Source organism: Canis aureus, chromosome 19 (assembly GCF_053574225.1).
Source record: "Canis aureus isolate CA01 chromosome 19, VMU_Caureus_v.1.0, whole genome shotgun sequence".
NCBI classification, from domain to species: Eukaryota; Metazoa; Chordata; class Mammalia; order Carnivora; family Canidae; genus Canis; species Canis aureus.
In genome coordinates this window covers 54,672,341-54,696,467 of record NC_135629.1, presented here as the reverse complement: position 1 = coordinate 54,696,467, position 24,127 = coordinate 54,672,341, and the positions used below count along the sequence as shown (strand labels likewise).

Genomic DNA, 24,127 nt, shown 5'->3' with positions numbered 1-24,127 from the left:
TTCCTTTGGGCCATTGCTTTTTCAATAGCTTTATTGAGGTGGACCCAGTATACTGTACAGTTCACTCATTTAATGGCTACAACTCAGTGGCTTTTGGTTTACTCACATGGCTTTGTAACCATCACCACTATTTAATTTTAGAACTTTTTCATCATCCCTCCCAAAGAAAACCCATACCCTTTAGTCATCACACCCTAAGCCCATCCTTCCCCGGCCCCTGGCAACTGTTAATCTACTTACCATCTCCGTGGACGAGCCTGTTCTGGGCATTTCACACACGTGGAGCTACACACCGTGTGGCCTTCTGTCTCTGGTTCCCTCCCTGAGTGTCATGAGCTCAGGGTCCCTCCACGGGGCAGCAGATGTCGGCGCTCGCTCCTGTTCAGGGCTGATATTCCCGTGTGTGGGCGGACCACATCTTGTTATCCACTCATCCACTGATGGACATTTGGGTTGTTCTCACTTTCTGACTGTTACAAACAACTGCTGTGAACAGCCACGTACAGGTGTTTGTGTGAACATTCTCCATCTCTCTTTCTCTCTTAGTCTCTCTTTCTGTTGTTTCTTTCTGACTCTGCCTCCTTGTCCTCATCTCCCAGGAGGGGTGAGGCCCCTCCCTCACCCTTCTCTCCCCTCCCACAGCACTTCATGAAGCCCCTGCAGCGGTTCCTCAAACCTCAAGACATTGAGATCATCTTCATCAACATCGAGGTGAGCTGGCCAGTCCCCAGCCCTCCTGGCTTCTGTCCAGTGGGGACAACCTGCTGGCCTCACCTGTCCCTGGAATGTGGGGGTTGGGAGTTGAGCAACATAGAGTGGGAGGGTGACCCATCTCCTGCTTGGCTTCCTGAGCCCCGGTCTTACCCTTTCTTCCGAGTAGGACCTACTTCGCGTACACACTCACTTCCTAAAGGAGATGAAGGAAGCTCTGGCCGCCCCGACTGCGCCCACTCTCTACCAGGTCTTCATCAAATACAAGGAGAGGTGAGACCCAGCTGGCCAGCCTTGACTCCTGGAAGTCACCTTGTCCTGCTCAGGCTGGGCATTTGGGAGATCTTGCCCTCAGAGACTACTGGACAGGCAGGGCTTTTCCTTCTTTGCTCCTGGGCAAGGGACCGCTCATTTCTGGTTCAATCCCCAGCTCTGCCTCTTGGGGCTGTGTAGTATTGGGAAACCACTTAACCTCTCTGTGCTCTGGTGCCACATCTATCAAATCAGTGTGGCACAGGAACGTACCTCCTAGGTCGTGGTGAGGATTAAATAAATTGATGCCTAAAGTGCTTAGCACAGGGCCTGGCACACAGTAGGTGCCCTGTAAGTGTTGGTTAAATGAATGAACGTTGAAGCAACAATATACCAAATACTAAGAGCTTCTTATGCGTTGTCTCATTCAGCGCTACAATAGCTCCCTGTGGGAGGTGCCATTGTTATGCCCATTTTACAGATGGGGAGACCGAGGCTCAGCATCACCCATCTGGGAAGAGGTGGGGCCTGGACTGACACCCAGATCTGCCTGACCATGGTGCCGGCCACCATTACCCGGCCACCTGTCCTTCCCTCAGGTTCCTCGTCTACGGCCGCTACTGCAGCCAGGTGGAGTCGGCCAGCAAGCACCTGGACCGCGTGGCCACAGCCCGGGAAGATGTGCAGATGAAGCTGGAGGTGGGTGCCTGGGCCACATCTGGGGAACCCTCTTACTCCTCCCCAGGCTCCAGGGGCAGTGGGGAGGAGACTGAATTGATGGTGCCACTTTCTGTGGCTGCCCAGCCAGAGACCTGCCCATTGAGGGTTTGGGGAGGGAGGTACTGACCAGGTGAGTGGGAGAAATGGAGCAGGAGGAGGTAGATGGGAGCACGGAGCCCTGACCCCAGCTGAACCCCGACTCTGCACTCAGCCCTGACACCAGGTTGAGGTCCTCACCCTGAACTGAACTCTGACTCCATCCTGATCCCCAGCCCTAAGTTCAGGGGCTGCCCCAGGTCCAGGCTGAGCTTCAAGTTCATACCGAGCCCTCATCCTGGGCTGAGCCCCACCCTGGCCCAGTGTGTCCATTGGAAGCACAGACAGGGCAGAGATGATAAGGAGCCACCTTTGTGTGCCATACATCAGGCTCATTGGTCTCTAGAGTGGAGACCCTGCAGACCTGTCCCTCTCTCCCTCACCAGCCCCACTCAGCTGATGGAATCCCGGGCTTCTGCCCCAGGCAGGATTTGCCAGCCTTCCAGGAAATTCTTCACCATTTCCTCAGGGGAGATATGATGGTTCCAGTTCTAGAAAAATCAACACCTGTCTCCACCTCATCTTGCTCATCTCTCTCCCTCTCTGACCCCCCAGGAATGTTCTCAGCGAGCCAACAATGGGAGGTTCACGTTGCGGGACCTGCTGATGGTACCCATGCAGCGGGTGCTCAAGTACCACCTCCTTCTCCAGGTGCATGAGTGGGGGCCCCTAGGCAAGGGCTTGGCCTCTGTTCCTCTCTGTGTCCTAGGAGCGGGGTGGAGCTGGCTTCCAGGGGCTGAGCCCTAGGACCCTCTGGGAGGAAGGACGAATCTGGGAGGCCAGGCTTGTGTGGAGGGATCCCAAGAGGAGAGGGCAGGCCCAGGTCATGAAGATGTCTGTCTCTGTGGGTCATGCAGGAGCTGGTCAAACACACGCAGGATGCAGTAGAGAAGGAGAACCTGCGGCTGGCTTTGGATGCCATGAGGGTGAGTGTTCACGCACAGGTACATATGCCTTCAAGGCAGTGCAGCCCAGGCACACAGTCACACCCACAGGCAACCCTCCTCTCACCAACAGTGACATGCCTACGTGACCCAGTGAGTGATTCCCAGCCTTCCCCTTGGGGACAGGACATGCTGGGGATACCCTCTTTATACCTCTCTATACCTCCTGAGTGGAGGGGCTGACCTCCTATCCCCAGCCAGGTAGGGGACTGGGTGGGCTGGAGAGGCAGTGTCTAGGCATACCCTCATTCTACCCTCAGGACCTGGCACAGTGTGTGAACGAGGTCAAGCGGGACAACGAGACACTGCGGCAGATCACCAACTTCCAGCTGTCCATCGAGAACCTGGTGAGGGGGTAGGGCAGGGATAGCCAGGTGTGTGGCCATGAGGGGAGGGTATGTGGTATCTTCCTTGGTGGCCCCTTGCTAGACCCCCTTCCTGCTGCATAGGACCAGTCTCTGGCCCACTATGGCCGGCCGAAGATTGATGGGGAGCTCAAGATCACCTCAGTGGAGCGGCGCTCCAAGATGGACAGGTGGGCAGAGCCAACAGATATAGGGTAGAGCCTGGGCAGAGGCAGGGCCAGATTTCTAGTTATACCAGGGGGTGGAGCCTAGATGGACAAACGGCAGGACCAACGTGGACGTGTGTGTAGAGCCAAGACCAACAGGTGCTGGGACCAATATGGATCTTATGGGTGAAGTCAGGATGGATAGACAGGGGGGCACTGCCAAGTTGGCCTAAGAAGAGAAGAGCAGGAACCCTAGATGGACAGCAGGGTGGGGCCTGGATGGTGGAGGAGATCGAGCGAGTGGGGAGCTGGTGGGGACCCCTGGGGGGAGCCAGACAAGGCACCTGACCCAGCCGCTCTCAGGTACGCCTTCCTGCTCGACAAAGCTCTTCTCATCTGTAAGCGCCGAGGGGACTCTTACGACCTCAAGGACTTTGTGAACCTGCATAGCTTCCAGGTTCGAGATGACTCCTCTGGGGAGCGAGAAAACAAGAAGGTGTGTTCTGAGGCCGAAACTGGGATCCCCAGTGGTGGGAAGCCCTAGTGCAGCCCAAGCCTCCCCCCTTGACCTTTAGAATTCCAGTATGTGTGTGTGTGTGTGTGTGTGTGTGTGTGTGTGTGTGTGTGTGTGTGATTTTAGATTTATGGATGTGTATTTGGTTCTCCTGGGCAGACCCATACGCAGGTACCTGTGCCTGGTTCTCCTGGGGGTAGAGAGGCTGTTATAGGCCTGACCCTCTTCTCCCCACAGGAGTAGGGGTAAAGGGGGCATGTGGTCCCCCCTCTGCAGAGTGGGTGCCTTCATTTTGAGCTCTGCTTCCCTGCAGTGGACTCATATGTTTCTCCTGATCGAGGACCAAGGTGTCCAGGGCTATGAGCTGTTCTTCAAGACACGAGAACTGAAGAAGAAGTGGATGGAGCAGTTCGAGATGGCCATGTGAGATCCCTTCCTCCTCCATCCTCCTGTCCTCAGAAGACTCTACATGCGGGCAGAGGCTGAGAGGCAATTCTGTGCTCCGCTCTGTAGGGCCACCGTGAACCTCAGTTTCCTCATCTGGAAACTGGGAGGGATAGGCTTTTGATGCTGTCTGCATGCTCAGAAAGCCAAGGTTCTGTGTGAGCTTCAGCCACCAGCCTGGACAGACTCATCTTCTTCCTCCTTCCTTTTCTTTCTCTTCTTGGGGTGAAATTTATGTAACAAAAATTTAGCTTTTTCAAGCATATGACTCAGTGGCATTTAGTACATTACAGTGTTGTGCAATCGTCACCTCTGTCAAGTTCCAGAGCATTTTCATCCCCCAAAAGGAAACCCTGCAGCCATGAAGCCATCACTCCCCATCCCCCACCCCCCAACACCAGCCCCTGACAACCAATTTGCTTTATAGTCTCCACCCATGTTCATAGCAGCACTATTCACAATAGCTAAAACATGGCAACGGCCCTAATGCCCATCGGTGGGCAGACCGAGAGGCACAATATGCTTTGGGCAGCATATCCAATACGGCTGCATGGATGCGTCCAAGTGGCAGCACGTGTCTGTACTTCATTCCCTTGTGTGCTGAATACTATTCCATTGCATGGAATTCTCTCCCCTCTCCAGCTCCAACATCTACCCCGAGAACGCTACTGCCAATGGGCATGACTTCCAGATGTTCTCCTTTGAGGAGACCACGTCGTGCAAGGCTTGCCAGATGCTGCTGAGGTGGGAGTCTGGGAGGATGGGCCTGGGGCCTGGGTTTGGGTATCTTTTCTTCCTTAGAAGGGCTCCTCTGGCCATCTTCCCCCTGAGTTGGAAGGCAGGAGGCTCTCCTTTGAGCTTTGGCTTCCCCATGTCTCTGCTGCCCTAAAGAGAACCCAAGGGGACCCTTGGCAAAATGATTGGCTGTGTCTGTTCAACATCATTGACTTTGCTTTATCTCGCCTTTGTGTCTCAGAGGCACCTTCTATCAGGGCTACCGTTGTCATCGGTGCCGGGCACCTGCACACAAGGAGTGTCTGGGAAGGGTCCCTCCGTGTGGCCGACATGGGCAAGGTATACCAGTGGGAGAAAGGGTGGGAGTCGGCTTGGTTCTGCGTGGGGGGATTTCCCATCTTAGCTACTTCCTTTTCTCTCCCATAGATTTTTCAGGAACTATGAAAAAGGTGAGACCCCCCATGCTCCTTTCTCTGCATGGAAAATCATGGGGGATAATGAGGGGTGACCCAGGAGACCCCAGCAGTGGGCATGGCCCTTTGCTGGGTGCCCCCATAGGGGTTGAGGAAGTCCCAGGCTGGGCCTAGGTATCCACACTTGCTTTCTTGGTCTCTCCCTCCAGGATAAGCCACATCGCCGGGCTCAGGACAAAAAGAGGAATGAGCTGGGTGAGTCCAGGTGTGGGGCGGGAGGAAATCTGGTCTTTGCCTCAGATCTCAACAATTGTATTATCAACCACATAATGTGCTGCTTATAAAGCTGTGATCCATTTGTTCTAGTCCTAGAAACTCGAAAGGAATTTAAGATTTATTTATTTATTTATTTGACACAGAGAGATCGGCAGAGACGTAGGCAGAGGGAGATGCAGGCTCCTCACAGGGAGCCCAATGCAGGACTCAATCCCTGGACCAGGATCATGCCCTGAGCCAAAGACAGACGCTCAACCCTGAGCCTCCCAGGCGTCTCCCTGAAAGGAATTTAAAAATAACTAACTTAGATTCTTTACTTGCTTTGCTCAAGTGCTTGGAAAAGAATGCATTGATAATAACAGTCCTTAAGATGTGTTTTCTTGGGGCACCTGACTGGCTCAATCGGTTAAGCATCCAACTCTTGGTTTCAGCTCAGGTCATGGTCTCCGGGTCATGAGGCTGTGCCCCATGTCGGGCTCCACACTCAGCGGGGAGTCTGCTTGGGATTCTCTCTGTATCCCTCTGCCGCTCCTTCTTACTCTCCCTCTCTCTCAAAAAATAAATCCTTTTTTTTTTTTTTTAAAGATGCTCTTTCTCTTACCATCCACTTTTCTTATCCACTGCCTCTTTTCTCTTACTCTCTGACAGATGCCTTCTCTAGCCTTAGTCAACTAGGCACGCCTCTGATAGTTCTCACCTCCTTTCCTCTTGATGCCACGCCACAGAATCTGATTATGATATTTGGTCTCAGCAAAGTGCCCTCCACCAGGAGGATGGGGAAGTGGAGGACATGGATTCTTTTTAGCTCAATGGCAGAGGGGAGAGGCTAGACTCATTCTTATGTTAACGAATTTTGTGGAATTACACCAGGGATGGGTTATTTGTGTTTAGCATCTACTGTAGAAGTCGTCTGGGGCAAACAGCTAAAAGAGCTGTGCTGCTTGTCCTCCGGAAACTCTCAGACCAGTGTTGGGGGACAGATAGCCACCTCTGGCCAGTGATTGTCCTACCGGACTGCACTATTGAATATCTCCACCACACAGAAAGTTTCCAGTGCTGCTGGTCAGTACCCACCTGGCCCTCAGAGGGGACCACTCTTAGACCTCTGTCACCATAGATGAGTTTTGCCTTTCTTTGAACTTCATAAAAATGGACTCATGTGGTATGTCCTCTTTCTGCATCTGGCTTCTTGAGTCAAGTGTCATGTCAATGAGACTCAGTTTGGTCACTGCTGTCTAGGATTCCATTGCATGATTATATCACACTCAGTGTATCTATTTTATTGAGGACATTGGGTCATTGCCAGATTTTGGTTCTTGTGAAGTAAGCTTGTCTAGAACTTTTGGTGGACATGAGCATTTGTTTCTCTTGGTCACATATGCCAGAGTCAAATTATCAGATCACAAGGTGGACATCTATTTAGCTTTGGAGAGATATTGCCAGACTGCTGTCCAAAGTGGACTCCCAGCAGCAACATAGAATTTCAGGTGCTCCACCTCCTCACCACCACCTGGTGCTGTCAGCCTCTAGTTTTCACCATCCTGGTGGGCCTTGAGACTCAGGTTTGAAAATCCCTGACCACTACTAACCACACCAAGCCACCACCATCCCTCCCCTCCAGGTCTGCCCAAGATGGAGGTGTGTCAGGAGTACTATGGGCTTCCTCCACCCCCTGGAGCCTTTGGACCTTTTCTACGGCTCAACCCTGGAGACATCGTGGAGCTCACCAAGGCTGAGGCCGAACAGAACTGGTGGGAGGTACAGGCTGAGCCGTAGGATTGATGGAGAAGGACCTGAATGTGGGGCCATGGGTGCAGGCAGTCCTGGGAAGTGACGCTGGCAGGAGAGGCTGGTCTGGAGGAGGCATCTGGGGAGGGTGATATACATGGGGATATCTAGGACTGGATCGGCTCTTCCGAGCTGGCCATCTTCCCAGGAAGTTGATACTGGCTGGCACTCCGTGGGTCATGCAGGTCACAGCGAGATAGATGGACAGACAGCGTGGCCACTGGGTAGAAAGTTCAGCACACACACAAGCATGAATGCCTATAACCTCTCTGTCCATGTCTTTCCCTCCTGGCCTTTTAGGGCAGAAACACGGCTACCAATGAAGTTGGCTGGTTTCCCTGTAACAGAGTCAAGCCCTACGTGCATGTGAGTGCCTGAGATCGGGATGGAGTGAGGGCAAGGGGTTCCAGAAAGGGTCGTGTGAGGGCAAGAAGGCTTGGGGTGACACTGCTGAGATAGGGAAGGGCTGCCCATCATGGTAAGGTCATTCCTGAAGTCCACATTCTGCCAAACCTGAACCCAGAGTAGGGGCCACGTGCAGAATGATGACCAGTCCTTTCTCCCTTGATTCTTGTATGAAAGTCCTCGCCCTTGTAAAGGAGAAGGAGCAGGGGCTCAGAGGCCTGGCCAGTCCCTGGCTTCCTTCAGAGGCAGTGAATGTTGTCTCGCCAGGAGCCGGCCACCCATGCCTCCTGGCCCAGCTCCTGTGGACACACCTGCTCACACTGTGCCTGGCCTATTTTTCAGCAGTCCTCTGCTGGCCTGACCCCCTCACCTTACAGTGACCTCACATCTTTCCCACTCTCCCCAGACCTCCCTCCCTCACCACAGATGCTCTTCTGGCTGCTTCACAGCCCAAACAGGAACCTGCAGAGGGAAACTCTCTCCTGTTTTGTTGCTTTTGTATCATTTTTGTTAATTTTGATATCATTTCAGACTTCCAGAATGGTTGCTAGAATAATGCAAAAAACTCCAAATAGCCTTTTCCCAGATCCACCAGCTGTCAGCATTTTGTCCCGTTTGCTCTTTCATTTGCTCTTTCTCTGCACATTTTATTTTAGAAATTCATATTATTTTTTATGAAGATATTTAAAAGGTGGTTTACAGACATATTTTCCTTTAATCCCTAAATACCTCCTAAGAACAAGAACTTTTTCTTACATTACCATAGCATGATTTTAACAATCATGAATTTGACACTTGACATTGAGATTATGCTATGATTTAATCTATTGTCCATATTTAAGTTTTGACAACCCCCCCCCTCCAACTATCTTTTAGTGATTTTTTTTTCTTTTTTGGCCTGGGTCTTCTGGGTTTCTCTGCTGTGAAGCTACATTATGCATATCCAACTCTATCATTCTGTCCAAGTTTTTTAGCAGATGTTCTACTGTAAGGATGAGCTATCTCCTAATCAATCAACCTACCTACTATCAGTTATCTATGTATCTAATGATCATCTAGGTATCTACCTGTGTCTCTGTGTATCCATTAATCATTTATGCATTGATCTATGTATCAAGCATCTATGTATCTGTGTAGCTGGGTATCTGTCTATCTGCTAATCAATCAGGTTTGTATGCACATATCTCAGGAATGCTCATGGATTCTTTAAAATTGTCCCACTTTTGGCCAATGAAAGCCCTATCTGTCCTTTTAATATATCCCTATTATTCTCTGAGCTCTTCCTTATTTTCTGGCATAATACCAGACTTACCTTGTACTTTCCATGCCCCAGTCTTGGAATCAACCATTTCCCCCCAAGGAGCTCTGGTCCTTTCAGTGGGACATGGCATTCAAAAGCCGAGATCTGGGCATCTCTCCAATTTCTGCCTCCGAAATGTACTGCCTTTTTAAAGCTACACGCATCCTAGCCTCCTCCTCTCCCATTACAATGAAGGCTCAGAAAAAAGATAGAAAAAATGACAATTCCCCTTTCTACTCAAGGATTCCATCCTCCTGGCACCACCTACCTTACAACTGTTATTTGTTTTCTGTGTGCCTCATGGAGTTTCTTAATGTACATACAAGTGGATACAAATACGGATTCTCATTTCCCCCATGATTTGTTCAAAGGATTTCACACTCACTGTTTTGCAGCCCCCTTCCCTTAATATATCTTGGGACCTTTCCATACTACTGTACATAGAACATTTCATTCTTTTTTTCTCTTTAAAAAATGAGGTGAAATTTGAAAAACATAAAATTAACCATTTTAAAGTGCACACTTCAGTGGCATTTAGTACATTCTGCAATCATTTCATTTACATGAAATATCTAAAATAGGTAAATCTGCAGGGAAAGAAAGCAAATTAAGAGTTCCCAGAAAAAAAAAAAAGAGTTCCCAGATACTCCCAGGAGGTGGAAGGAATAACGGTGGAAGGTTTAATGGGTGATAGGTATGGATTTTCTTTTGGGGTGATGTTTTGCAATGAGGTAGGTTATTCCTCATTCTTTTTATTGTTACTATTTTTAAATTATGGTAAAACACACATAACAGAGAATTTACCATTTTAACCATTTTTAAGTGTACAGTTTGGTGGCATTAGGTATATTCACACTGTTATATAACCAACCCCACCATCCAATTCCAGAACTCTTTTCATCTTGCAAAGCTGAGACTCTGTCCCTGTGAAACATTAAACTCCCCACCCCTTCCCTCAGCCCCTGGATCCCACTATCTACTTTTTGTCTCTATGGCTTTGACTCCTCTAGGAACCTCAGATAACTGGAATTGGTCCTTTTGAGAATGGCTTTTCCTTTTTTTTTAAATTATTTTTTTAATAAATTCATTTTTTATGCACTGAGCATAATGTCTCAAGGTTCATCCAGGTTGTAGCAAGTGTCTGAATGTCCTTCTGTCTTTAAGGCTGAACAATATTCCATTGTGTGTACACACCACATTTTGTTAACCTGTTCATCTCTTGATGGACACATACCTTTTGGCTAACATGGATAATGTTGCCATGAACATGGATGTATAAATATCTCTTTGAACCCCTGTTTTTAATTCCCTTGGGTGGATACCCAGAAAAGGAATTGCAGGGTCATATGGTGATTTTATTTTTAGTTTTTGGGGAACTACCATCTGTTTTCCATAGCGGTGGTACCATTTTACATTTCTGCCAGTAATACAAGATTTCCAATTTCCCTATATCCTTGCCAACACTTGCTATCTTCTCTTTTTGTTTTGTTTGTTTTGTTTTCTTTACAGTAACCATCCTAATGTGGTGGAAGTGAGCACCTTTGCATTTATTCACACTACGGGTTGAGCTTTCTGTAAATAGACAGATAATATAGATTCTCATCTTTACAGGTCACAGGCTCTCTTTGTGACTTCTCACCTCTGCCAGAGTAGTTCAAGAGCAGCCACAGTGTGTAAATGAGAGGGTGTGACCATGTTCCAATAGCGACTGAATTTATGGACCTTGGCATGTGAATTTCATCCCATCTTCCCATGCCAGGCAATATTATTCTTCCTTTAATTTTGGTAACCATTTAAAAATATGAAACCCATTCTTGGCTTGAGGGTTATGCTAAAACAGGTGGCTGGACAGTCCCTGTTGGAAGTGGACTAGTCTCTCCCACAAGATGCTGAGGCTGCATCTTTAGTGAAAAGCACAGTGCCTGGCATTCAGGAAAGGATGGTGGAATGAATGATAGTAAATGACAGTGAATTAATGGAGTGCTCTGCAGTCTGTTGCCAACCTGGGCTCTTTATCCTAAGTCCCAATCTCTGTCTGTGTCCCTAGGGTCCCCCTCAGGACCTGTCTGTTCATCTCTGGTGAGTAGAACTACTTTTCTTTTTCTTTTTCTTTTTTTAATAATAAATTTATTTTTTATTGGTGTTCAATTTGCCAACATACAGAACTTATTTTCAACTTGAGACCTCTGAGGGTGTTCCGAGGTTGGGTTTGAAGGGGCCTCTAAACCAACCGGTTATTCATTTTTTGAACTCTGGGGTATTAACTGCTAGATTGAGCCCTGTACCCAGGGCTGCTAAGGGGCTAGAAAAACAAAAGAGGCTCCCTGACTTTGGGACGTTAGGGTCTCACTGGAAGGAAAATGATGGTGGAGATGGTAACAGCAGCCCCTCCTTCCTGTTTTTGAACACTTATTGTAGGTAGAACAGTGAGGGGTGGAGGTTTACAGTGTTGCTTCTGGAGCCCAGAAGTCAGTGTTGCTTCTGACCTGGGTTCAAATGGTGAGTCCAACATTTCCCAGCTATGTGACCTTGGGCCAGTAACTCAACCTCTCTGGGCTTCAGCTTTCCTTTCTGGAAAATAGATTAATACCAACATCTACTTTATAGGGTTGTTATAAGGCTTCCATGGGCTGTTCCCTGTCAAATTCTTAGTCCCATGCCTGGCACACAGTAAGCACTTTATTTTCTGCAATTAGATTAGCTCTGTTATTATTGTGACCATCTTATTATGACTACATTCCATCAATTCTAAAATGCACATTTTTAAAGAAATATTTTAACATCTCTAACATTGGAATGGCTTTTACCACCAGTGGAAGATCAGTCTTCTGCTTCATTTTATGGGTAGGAGTTTTTATTTCACAATGGCCCGTGAAAGAACAGTGCATTTTATGATTGCTGGCATCTTAGATGATGTCATACGGGATTGTTTGTATGACTGCCATGTCAGCACTTTGATGAGCACTTTGAATTCTCATAATAGCTCTTTGCTCTTCTTCCTCCCTTTTGGCAAAGAAGGGGGAAACCAAGGCTTAGGGAGGGGAAGTGATTTGTTCAGTGTCACACAGTGAGGAAATGACGGAGATTAGATGGAACCTACCTGCTTGACTCCAGAGCCAGACTTTACTGCCCCTCAAAAGTCATAGTAACACAAGGGGCGTAATGATGCTCACATTTCCCCAGCGCCAACCGCATACGAGGTACATCAGCTGCGTTACTGCCAGGGGTCAGAAATGTTACTCCATGGGGGCAGTTTTAGCTTCCTCTTTTCAGAAGAGGAAATTAGGTCTCTGAGTGGCAAAATCAGTTCCTGAGGTCACAGAGCAACCAAGTGGCAGAGCCAGGATTCAAACCCCATCTCTGCCCTCCCCTGCTGAGATGCAGTCATCATCATGCCTGGCACTGGGTGATTCATTTCAGGCACAGAATTTAAGGGGCCCTCAAAAACTCAGGGATCAAGATCCATAATATTTCAATGCAACACTTAAAATAAAAGCAAGGCAAACAGGGGTGCCTGGCTGGCTCAGTCAGGAAGCACGCAACCTTGATCTCAGGGTGGGGAGTTTATTTTTTATTTATTTATTTATTTATTTATTTATTTACTTATTTATTTATTTATTTATTTATTTATTTATTTTAGGGTGGGGAGTTTAAACCCCTTGTTGGGCATAGAGCTTGCTTAATTAAAAAAAAAAAAGCAAGGTGAACAAAATCCATGATAAGCAAAATATCAAAATTGTAAATAAAGATGGGGTCTGAAAAAAAAAAAAAAGATGGGGTCTGACAGGGCTTGGTGTAGAAAGAGGTGATGCAGGGAACCCCGAGTACGGAGTCAGGTCTTGTCTTTATTCAAAGCCCTGACATTTTGTTCACTATGGATTTTTTTGCATTAATTTTTATTTTTATTTATTTATTTTTTAAATATTTTTTTAAAGATTTATTTATTTATTTATGATAGACAGAGAGAGAGAGAGAGAGAGAGAGAGAGAGGCAGAGACACAGGAGGAGGGAGAAGCAGGCTCCATGCCGGGAGCCCGACTTGGGACTCGATCCCAGGACTCCAGGATCGTGCCCTGGGCCAAAGGCAGGTGCTAAACCACTGAGCCACCCAGGGATCCCTTTTTGCATTAATTTTTAAAACTGAGTTGAAATCCATATAACATACAATTAACCATTTGAAGTGGCATTTATATTAATATTTACATTTCTGTTACATATTTACATGTATGTATTCTGTATAGTTATATATTACCTCTAATTAATGTATATTATTTATGTTCTGTTTATATTTGCAGCACAGATACATTCAGTTCACCTTTATATATCATCTATAATTACTTATGACCTTTAATTAGTATATATTATATATGTTACATATTTATATTTATAGCATAATACATTGATATTCACACTTAAATATCATCCATATTGTGTATTATTTATGACTAATATATATTATCTATGTTACATATTTGTGTCTACAGCATAAATATATTCATATCCATTGGCATTTAGGGCATCTGCAAGGTTGCGTGGCCATCACCATTATAACTCCAGAACATTCCATCCCCCAAAGGAAAGCCTGACCCCATTAGTGGTCACCCCCAGGCTCCCAGCACCCACACCCACTTCTAACACCTTCCTGTCCATGGAGGAGCCTATTCTGGATGATTTACACACGTGGAATCATGTACCGTGTGTCCTTCTCTGTCTAGTTCCTGCCCCGAGTGTTGTATGTTCAGGGCCCGTCCACGGGGCAGTGTGTGTGGGTGCCTCACTCCCTCTATGATTGTTTTGTCAATCATTTTGATTATTAAAAGTATTGTATTAAAACACTCCGTACCTCTTTGCTATCACTTATCTTGATGGTGGAATGTTTGGGTTCTCTCTTCACAGTTTGTACCTGGTGCTTGTGTCTCATTCTCCTCACCCAGTTTCTGTCCTGGCGGTCACAGAGAGGGGCAGACAGTGGGGACCCAGTAAATGTCCATCCAAGCAATGTCAAATTCCAGATTTAAGGAAAAAAAAAAAAAACCCTGTTTTTCTATACTCACTCTCTCAACCAAATGTGTGGGGTTTTCCCCACCCCCAAACAGTTCTGCAATTCTTCCCTCTCAGCCAGGTGTCCTACAATTTAGGTCATTTTGGACACTACTCACCTGGACATGGCACCAGACCCCACAGGTTAAGGCTGAGTTCCCACCAGACTGCCCCACTTCAGGTGCCAACCTCAAGTCCAGGCTTCCAGGACTTGTGACCGACCTGCTGATAAATTGTAGGCAGAAAATGTGCCAGCACAAACTCCTAGAACTCAGGAGGACCATTTACTTAGGAGATTACCAGTTGCTTGCTCTGCATCAAAGGACAAGAATTCCTGTCTCCTTCAAGGTCCTTCTAGCAGGACTAAGAATCAAACTGGCATGAGATAGATTAATAGGAGAAAAATCAAACTTAAAAAAAAAATCAAACTTAATTTTGCATGCCTGGGGAATCCACACAGACACTGAAATTCCAAGACAGTCAAGCAAAACAAGGCAGATGTCATCCTGCACTAGGAAGAAAGGGATGAGGGTGTGGGACATCCGAGGGAAGGAATGCACTTCACAGGAATGTCACGTTTTTCCTAAATCTGCTAAATTTTGATCACTTTTTAACTCAAAATGGCCATCATGCCAAGGTGGCTCATCTTGGAGCAGCCTGCCCTGGGACTGTCACCAACTTAAAAATCACAGGGATGGAAGGGGAAGAGCGGCCCCCATATGGCATGTGGGGGCCCAGGCACTGGGGCAGTGTGGACCTTTCTCCTTGGTGTATCTTGACAGGTACGCCGGCCCCATGGAGCGCTCAGGGGCAGAAAGTATCCTCACCAACCGCTCAGATGGGACGTTCCTCGTGCGGCAGAGGGTGAAGGACACAGCAGAATTTGCCATCAGCATTAAGTAACTCCTCCCTCCCTGACCCCTATGACCTGGGCGCTGCAGGAACCTGGGAGGAAGGGAATGTAGTTATGACAACCATCTCTTATTAAACCCTGCAGTGTCCTGGGTGTTTTTATCCATCTTATTCCTTTCAGTTGACTGACAGCCCACAAGAAAGAACAATGACCCCCAGGCAGGCTCCAAAAGGCATTTAGCACATTCTAGCAAGGGGCGGAAATGCCTTCTGGGCACAATGCTAGCGGACCCCTTCACTCATGCCTGTTTGTTGTGTGCAGCTTCTCACTCATGGTGACTTGTTTCCTGGTCGGTTTTGTAATTTTGTCTATGTTGAGTGGGGCTTTCCTGGTTGGGAATCTCATGCTACTTGGGTCTCCAGAAATTTTGCATTTGCTTCTGTTGGGATCACCAACAGGTTAATTTTTTCTTCCAGGTTAAACATTTTAGGTTAATTCCTTAGTTTCCTAGACTGTGCATGTGGGTTTATGTTCAAATCCCAAACTTGCATGAGGGCAGGTGTGAGGTTCTGCGTTCTCAAGGGTGACTTTTCTGTTTTGGGTCTGAGACAGATAAATTTTCTTATCATCCCTGTGAGTGACAGGTGGGTTTTCTAGAGGAAGTCACATTTGATAGTCTAGGCTTATGGAGTGTGGGAGTCTCAGTGCTAACTCTCCACCTCCAATGGACCTAGTAACTCATCCCATGTTTCTGTGGGATCATCAAGCCATAAGCTACTTGGTTAGCAAGATCAGCAAACCCTGTAGGGTAGCAGTTTATGCAGTGAGCTGTTTTTGGTTTCAACCTCATTTTTGGCCTCTGGGGATTTCCCTTTACTTTTTTGAGAGCTCAGCATTTTTTTTTTTCCTCATCATTTCTAGTTTTCTGATGAGATCGGGCGCATTCAGGGTGGTATGGCCGTAGACCATTTCTAGTTTTCTGTAGTCAGATTTTTTTTTGGGGGGGGGGTGAGTTATCTAGTTTTCTGTGTTGACATTAGTGCATATCTCTTCTGTGTCCTTACTAGTTTGTGGGCCGCCATGTTGGTGGAAATGGGTCTCTTTTCCCTCCTGTAGATTCTAGGCTCTCCATCTTGGGAGAAGCACAGCGCTCATCCTTTCTATTCTAGAAAGTGGCTTTCTTTACAAGATCTTTGTGACTTCTCAACAACCTCTGAATCAGGGAAGATGGTTCCTATATACAGGGGAAGATATCAAGGCTTAGAGTAGCAAAGCCTCTCCCCATCCCCCAGGGAAGGGAATCCTGCTGGGGCAGCAGGAGGCAGTTTCTTGAGTCTTTGGGCTTCAATGGTTGTTTCTTCCCCGAAGTTGTCAAGATTGTGTGAGACCATGGTTGGGGTATATAGCTTGGGGGCTGAGACTTGGCAGGCGATGAGCTTGAGTCTCCAGTGTCAGGGCACAGTGACTATCTGGGCTTCTCTCTCACTGCTTCCAGGTATAATGTTGAGGTCAAGCATATTAAAATCATGACAGCAGAAGGACTGTACCGGATTACAGAGAAGAAGGCTTTCCGGGGGCTTACGGTAAGCACCAATCTACCTCAATCCTGGCCTATCAGAATCTGGGAGAATCTAGCCCTCCCTGAAGCCCCATCTTGGGACCGCCCTTTCCCCTACTCAGAGCAGCCCCTCCAAGAGCACCATGGAGCAACTTATTGGCCTTAAATTCATTCTCCTAATGGCCCATGATGATGATGGTGATGAGTAACAGCAGTGAGCATTTGCCAACACTTACTGGGTGACTAGATGTGCTATGGATAGGACTCTAGTGAATCTTCTCACCTCACTGCAGGAGGTTCTATTTCACACACAGGTGAAACTGATATTCTTTTTCTCGTATCACAGAGGAACAGAGCTCCTGTTTCTGTAAGACTTCAAGACTTAGCTTTGCCTCATCTGTTCAATGATCTTTTCACTGAGAATTCAAACACCTTCCAAGCATTTTTGCTTCTGCTTGGTGCCCTGTAATTTGGGGCACACTTTTAGACATTTTAAGCCCATTGGCCTAAGGCACGTGTATTTAAGTTGTGGTCTGTGGATCTTTGAGGAGCTCTGAGTTCTCTGGAAGAAGATACAGAATTTTGCACATAGCTGCACGTATTTGGAGGCGTGTGTCTCAGGTTTCACTCCATTCTCAAACAGGTCTTTGATTCCCTAAAAGGTTAAGGACTGCTCATATATGTTTTTCTCCCCCAAAACTTGATTCTGAAAATTTTTCCCTTCATTGTTTTATTTCTGAAAGATTTCCTAAAAGTTTCTGGAATAGTGAAATGAACATCTGTGAATCTTTCATTTACTAATTAATATTCTACCTCTTTTGTGCCTTCTCTGTCAATCCCTTCCCCCATCACACACATTTATTTTGCCCTATATAAGAATAAGTTGCAGGCATCAAGACCCTTCACCCAAGAACACTTTAGCATGGATATCAGAAGAACCAGACATTCTTGTATCTCACTACAGTATCATGATTATACCCAGGAAATTGAGCATTGATGGAAAATTATTATGTAATATACAGTCTATTTTCCAAACTCCTGCCCCAAATATGCCTTTTATAGCTCTTTTTTTTCCTCCAGGATATAATCAAGGGTCACACATTGCATTTCTCTTTTATCTCCTTAGTCTCTTTTTGTTTGTGATAGTTTGCCAGTCTTTTAAAAAATCTTTCTTCTTCTTCTTCTTCTTCTTCTTCTTCTTCTTCTTCTTCTTCTTCTTCTTCTTCTTCTTCCTTTTTCTTCATGTGTGTGTCTTTCATGGTACTAGCATTTTTGGAGTCTAGAACTCTAAACCATGAGACATTTTGTTTTGTCTTTCCTACTACACTCTACTGCCCCTTCCCCCAGGGGACTCTATTCTGGATCTTCCCTTTTCCAGATGTGGGACCTCAGATCAGGAACTTGGCTTCTCTGTGACTCAGTTTCTCCATTTATAAAATGAGAGAAGCATGAATGTATTCATCTTTCATGATTATTAGATTTTTATGATGTGTGATTGCATACTGACCAGCACATAATAGATGTTCAATAAACAGAATTTATAATAATAATAATAATTATTAATTACAAAAATAAGACTCTCAACACCCATGGGGGAGTTGATTTTGGTGAGCTGATTATCAGGCAAGTTGATTATTTGGTAAATTTATTATGAAGAGAATTTGTTAATAAGAGAACCAGCTTTAGGCACTGTGATCTCTTCCCCACAAAATGGTCCTGGTTGGTCAAGAAGGGAATGAGCTTCCTATCATGGGGAACAGTCAAGGAGTCACTTACTAGGGAGGCTGGAACGGGGGGGACCTGCTGCACCTGAGGAGTTAGCTGTGACTCCTTCCAGCTCTGGCCCCATGTGAGCTGGCCTGATTGGATAGCATCTGTCCTGCTGTCCTTCCAGGAGCTGGTGGAGTTTTACCAGCAGAATTCCCTAAAGGACTGCTTCAAGTCACTGGACACCACCCTGCAGTTCCCCTTCAAGGAGCCTGAGAAGAGAGCCATCAGCAAACCGCCAGGTAGAGGTCTCAGGCTGAGGGCCTGTGGTCCCAGCTCCTTCCTATTGTAGAGGGCAAGTTTGGGGATGCCATGGACATTCCAGTGGGCATATAGGGGTCATATCTGTTAAATAATGGGAGCTCCTTCTCACACAAGTCAGTGCCTTTGCTCTTGAGTGGTTTGCATGTTGATTTACTTGGATGGAAGGTGGGAGGGAGGTTATTTTTGTATTTGGGAAGATGAGGACACTAGGTAGCAGAAGGGTCCTCACCTGCACTTTTAAGCCTATATTTTTGTGTCAATATCAAGAATTAATTAGTATCTATAACATTCTCTCACAAAAAGGCAAGATCTTTAATGCCTTCTTCTCTTTTCCTTTACATCCCTCTCCCATAGGTTCATTGACATTACCTGGAAATGTTGGATACAGTTTGCTATGAATTAAAATCATTATGACATAGGTTCTAGAATTCTTTCTTAACAATTGCATGTAGCTTCTCAAATGCAGTATCAAGAATTATTCAGATTCCATCTATATTTCTTGTTTCCCATATTTCCCTTTATTTTTAAAATTCCTTATTCTGATTTCATTCAATTTTATTCAAAATTTCATTTTGCTAGAGTGCATCCTGATGTATGTTTTTCAGAAAAGTCACATAGTTTCTGAATTCTTATATAGCCAAAATTTTTTTAAAGAGAGATTTAAAGATTAATTATTATTAAAATGTTACATTTTTGAAAAAGCAACACCAACATAACATCAGGACTCCAGGCATCATCAGAGGATCTTCATCACCCAATGGGATAGATGTTTGTGTTTGTCTGCGTGTTACTTTTTTGCTCTGGTGTCAATTTGGATCTTAGCATATTTTCAGAAATACTAAAAATTAATTTTCCATTCTATAATGTTACTTAATATTTTACTATGAAAAATTTTCTGTATTTCTCTCCCCTGTATGTCTTCCTTGTATTCCCCTTCTTTTTTGACCCTTGGTATTCTTAGGATAATTAATATGAACAGCCTAGAATGAATTTCTCCATGTCTTCCCTCTATTCCTTTCACTTTTAACATATAGATGCCATTTAAAAAGTTCGTAAATGGCATTACTTTCTAAACTTGGATAGTGATTGGGCTAGAAGGATGATTCCAGACGTACAGTTGTGTCCACTCAGAGCACAGGGCACTCAGTACTCTGCATGAAGAAGTATTGAGGGACCCTTCATCCTCGTGTTACTCTCCTGAGAGCATACCTCCCCTCAACTGTCCCTAGATGGCAGGCAGGTGTCTGCTCCAGGCTATTTACCCACCTCTGCTCTCCCCCACACAGCAGGAAGCACCAAATATTTTGGCACAGCCAAAGCACGCTATGACTTCTGTGCCCGGGACCGATCAGAGCTGTCTCTCAAGGAGGGTGACATCATCAAGATCCTTAACAAGAAGGGGCAACAAGGCTGGTGGCGAGGGGAGATCTATGGCCGGGTGAGTTGGTGCAAAGCTTGACAGGCTGGGGAAAGGGCATGGGGTGACCTGGCTATAGCACTAGAGCCTAGAATTATGGAATGGAGCAGGTGGGGAGTGGCTCCTATGGGTCTTCCCTGGTCAGAGGGGAGGAAAGGAGATAAAGATTTCATTCATTTACACAACTTGCCTTTATTTACTGAGCACATACTATGTGTTGGGCATTCTGCTGGGTGCTGAGGAGACAAAAATGACAAAGTGAGTGTGGTACAGTCACTGCCCTCATGAAACTCAGAGTCTAGTGAAGATGATAGACATGTAACCAAGCAGGTACAACACTGAGTGGTCAAGTTTGAGATGGGGAATCACAGGGCAGGGTAGGAGCAGGTCAGGAGGACTTCTGGAGGCCAAGGTGATCTCTGAGGGATGAGTAAAGTTAGCCAGCAAGAAGGTCATGGAGGAGGTGAGGAAAGTATTCCAGGCAGAGGTACCAGCAGGTACAAATCCCTGAGGTGAGAGAATAATTGGTGTGTTTGGAGGACATGAAGGGAGGGATTTTTGTCTCTTGTTTGAGGCAGTGTCACCAGTGACTGGTGCATAATAGATGCTCAATAAATATTAAATGCATGAAGAGGTATAACTGGAACTGACTACTTTTGCCTTTGGTACTTTTTTGCCTACCTGCATTCGGACTTTCAGGAGGGACCTCAAAGTTCCTCAAAAAAATTTTTTTTCCAGCTAGGTCTTATTTTTGTTCCATGAAGACAGAGAGTCTTATTTGTTTTATCCATAAATTAATTCCTAGTCTCTAGAATACTGCTTCACTTGTAATGGTTTCTTAAAAATATTTGTTAAATGGGATCCCTGGGTGGCTCAGTGGTTAAGTATCTGCCTTTGGCTCAGGGCGTGATCCTGGAGTCCCGGGATCAAGTCCCACATCGGGCGCCCTACATGGAGCCTGCTTCTCCCTCTGCCTGTGTCTCTGCCTCTCTCTTTCTCTCTGTGTGTCTCTTATGAATAAATAAATAAAATCTTTAAAAAATTTTGTTAAAGAGTGAAGTTTGGTCAGGAACTTGCATCCTACTGGGGGAAACATATGTGAAAAAACAGCTCAGATAATTGCTTAGGTGAACAGTTTTGTTGAGAATTGTAGAGGGTAGAAGGCACCTGGATGGCTCAGTAGGTTAAGTGTCTGCTTTTGGTTCAGGTCATGATCTCAGGGTCCTGGGATCGAGCCCTGCATTGGGCTCCCTGCTCAGTGGGGAGTCTGCTTCTTCCTCTCTCTCTGCCCACCTCCCGCTTATGCTCTCTCTCCCTCTTTCTCAAATAAATGAGATAAAATCTTAAAAAAAGGAATTGTGGATGGTTAGTTCAATGTGTAGGGGAGGACAACTGGGGTTTGAGAGAGCCTTTGGGAAATCTTGGCTATAATGGATTCATCTGTCCATCTATCTATCCAACCATCCATCCATCCTTTTAAGAAATATTTATTAAGCATCTCTGGTGTGCCAGGAACTATTCTAGGCTCTTGGGAATCTAATGAATAAAATAGACAATAATCCCCACCCTTGAGGAGCTCATTTTGTAGTGGGAATGTGGGGACAGATGACAAGCCCATAAATAAGTAATATATAATCAATAAGATGCTGACAAGTGCTATGGAGAAAAATAAAACAGGGATAAGGAGTGTGGGGGGGTGGATAGGGTTTGCAATTTTAAATAGGGTAGTCAGGAAGGCCTCATTAATAAGGTGACATGTGATAGAGAACTCTGGAAGGTGTTTGGGGGGGGTATCAGTCATGTGTATCTCAGGGATGTATTTTTTTTTTTAGGGATGTACTTTCTAGGGTAGAAGGTATGTCAGGTGCACAGGCCCTGGGGCTGCAAGGGAACCTGCCTGGTATGTTGAGGAACAGTAGGGAAGGTGCAGAAGCTGCCCTGACTACTTTCTCTTCTCTTTCCAGGTTGGCTGGTTCCCCTCTAACTACGTGGAGGAGGATTATTCTGAATACTGCTGAGCTTTGGCACACTGGCCGAGAGATGAGAAACTCCAGGCTCTGAGCCCAGGATGAACAGGCACCAGGGCCAGGAGGGGCTGTGACAGGTCCCAGCGGGTTGAGAATCCAGGATGGACTGTGGAGGGCCAGCATCCAGCTGGCAGGGCTCCTGGGATGACGCCCGCCATGGTTAATTTATAACACACTGATTTTCTCTTGGGGTCCCTCAAGAAGGTGGGGCTCAAGGCAACAGCTTCTAATAAAATCATGAAAGGAATGACTGCTGTCATTCAGGAGGACTTGAATGGGAAAGAATTTTACACTCACAGATTCCAGATCACAAAAATGTAACTCTCCTTTGTTTTTTTTTCTGTGCTAGAACTTAACTACCATCCAATTCTGCTAAAAGGAAGCATCTTAGTCAGCTTTCCCCAAGATCAGGCTTAAATTCCACCGGGCTTGACACTGGGGTGTTGGGGAGACAGCTGGTGCTTGGCGGTTATCTCTCACACTGCCACCTGCAGAGATGTCATTGCTTCTGCTTCATGTTTGGTTCCTCTGCAACTTTCACATCCCTCCTGGCACATGCAAGACATCTGGCTGATTGTCCTGAAATACTGAGTGGAATGACTGTGCCTCTTGGTTTATCTGCAACACTCTTGGCTATTGCCCTGGTGTAGTTATTAATCATGATCCCTTTTATTCTCCAAAGTGTCCTGCTTTGGGTGATAAATTATATGGTCACTGTCTCCAGTGGGCTTCTCCAGAAGCAGAGCCTGAGACAAGGATTTGGATGTGCCCGGTTAATCTGGAAGGTGATCCCAAGAAGTAACCAGAAGGGAGGGAGAAGGGAGGAGCCAGTAAAGGGAGCACTGATGAGCAGGTGACAGCTGTGGGCAGCAGGGGCTCGTTCTTGTTGGGGAACCCCCCTGGAAGTCCATACAGAACATTCCTTGCAGTTGAAGGGCAAGGGAGTTGGGATATGTGTTCACCAACTTCCATCAGTCATTGCTTCTGAACTGCTTGTATCTAGGCAGTGCATGCTCTGGTGGCTGGAGAAACACAGGCATTTCTGGAGCTGTTGACCTGTTGGATATGATCAGTGGGTGGGCAGAGTGCTGACAGGGTCTGCTGCATTGTCCCATAAAGTACAGAGAAACTGTGTGTACAACCTCTTTGCAGCCATCCCTACCCAATGGATCCGGCCATATGCAGGGTGTGGAGAACCTCTGCAGAGCTTGCTATATCCTGGGGTCCATAGGGCTCCAGGGAACCTTCTTTTTCTCTTATTGCCCTGAAGCCATCTAAACTGGGGTGTGTGGATAAGATACAGGGATGCTTCTCTGGACCTATCTCTTCCCCTCTGCCTTGGAGAGTCATGACCTTTCTTATTGAAGGAAAAGTTGCTTCAGTCTGATGAATGCCGTTCCACAAACATGGCCAGATTTTTTTTCTTTTTGCTTAATCAATTTAATTTTTGAAAAATTGTGGCCCAATATACACAATATAAAATCCATTATCCTCACCAGTTTTACGAGTATGGTTCAGTAGTGTGACGAATATTGGTTGTGCAACCAATGTCCAGAATTTTTCATCTTGCAAAACAAAAACTCTGGTCTCCCCATTAGGCAACAACTCCCCATTTCCTCCTCCCTCCAGCCCCTGGCACCCACTATGATCAGATTTTTATTGGGCATCCTTTGGGGCTTCGATTTTTGAGGTTCAAAAGCCTAGATGCAAAAATCTCTAAAAAGGCTTTTGAAGTTCAGAAGCCAAAACGCTATTTCTTTGGTAACTCTCCTGCAGGTTGTAGAAATACCCCTTTGGAGGCAAAAAAGATGGTGGCCAGGGCTAGGGAAGGGCCATAGGTTATATGTTAATTTTGGGGAAAAGAGCTAATACTTCTAAATATTACTCCCCACACTCTAATAACAGAGGCAGCCCCATGTCAAGCCAGTGCTTCACACTTACCATCCAATGCTATCTCACAACTAGCCTCATGCGCAATAGAGCATCATGACCACAGCTCTGGGAAGATCCCAAGAGCAGCTTTGTTTCTGTAAAATTAGCTGTAACATTTTGGAAAAGTGACTTCACCTCTCTGAACTAGAGAAAGATGGGA

The 24,127-nt window shown here is 46.1% G+C and overlaps 1 protein-coding gene and 1 long non-coding RNA gene across 3 annotated transcripts in view; one reads left to right on the top strand and one right to left on the bottom strand.

Annotated features, from left to right (window-relative positions):
- Positions 1-22,282, top strand: part of VAV1 (vav guanine nucleotide exchange factor 1) — a 49,871-nt gene extending 27,589 nt beyond the window's left edge. The window contains exons 7-27 of one of the 2 annotated variants that reach the window (XM_077860219.1): positions 643-711; positions 881-984; positions 1,563-1,662; positions 2,335-2,430; positions 2,637-2,705; positions 2,984-3,070; positions 3,173-3,258; positions 3,598-3,730; positions 4,062-4,171; positions 4,835-4,936; positions 5,169-5,266; positions 5,354-5,376; positions 5,550-5,595; positions 7,238-7,374; positions 7,705-7,770; positions 11,157-11,188; positions 14,932-15,048; positions 16,498-16,585; positions 18,455-18,569; positions 19,881-20,029; positions 21,973-22,282. In XM_077860219.1, coding sequence (XP_077716345.1) covers positions 643-711; positions 881-984; positions 1,563-1,662; positions 2,335-2,430; positions 2,637-2,705; positions 2,984-3,070; positions 3,173-3,258; positions 3,598-3,730; positions 4,062-4,171; positions 4,835-4,936; positions 5,169-5,266; positions 5,354-5,376; positions 5,550-5,595; positions 7,238-7,374; positions 7,705-7,770; positions 11,157-11,188; positions 14,932-15,048; positions 16,498-16,585; positions 18,455-18,569; positions 19,881-20,029; positions 21,973-22,026 — 1,881 coding nt within the window. In that variant the 3' untranslated portion in view covers positions 22,027-22,282. Of the gene's footprint in view, positions 1-642; positions 712-880; positions 985-1,562; positions 1,663-2,334; positions 2,431-2,636; positions 2,706-2,983; positions 3,071-3,172; positions 3,259-3,597; positions 3,731-4,061; positions 4,172-4,834; positions 4,937-5,168; positions 5,267-5,353; positions 5,377-5,549; positions 5,596-7,237; positions 7,375-7,704; positions 7,771-11,156; positions 11,189-14,931; positions 15,049-16,497; positions 16,586-18,454; positions 18,570-19,877; positions 20,030-21,972 lie in introns of both variants that reach the window. The other variant, XM_077860218.1, reaches the window with a different exon arrangement.
- LOC144290725 (uncharacterized) lies at positions 5,727-9,715 on the bottom strand. The gene is made up of 2 exons (XR_013358283.1): positions 9,122-9,715; positions 5,727-7,624 (listed from the first exon to the last, which is right to left on the bottom strand). It is a non-coding gene; the product is annotated as an uncharacterized LOC144290725 (long non-coding RNA).
- Positions 22,283-24,127: the final 1,845 nt, after the last annotated feature.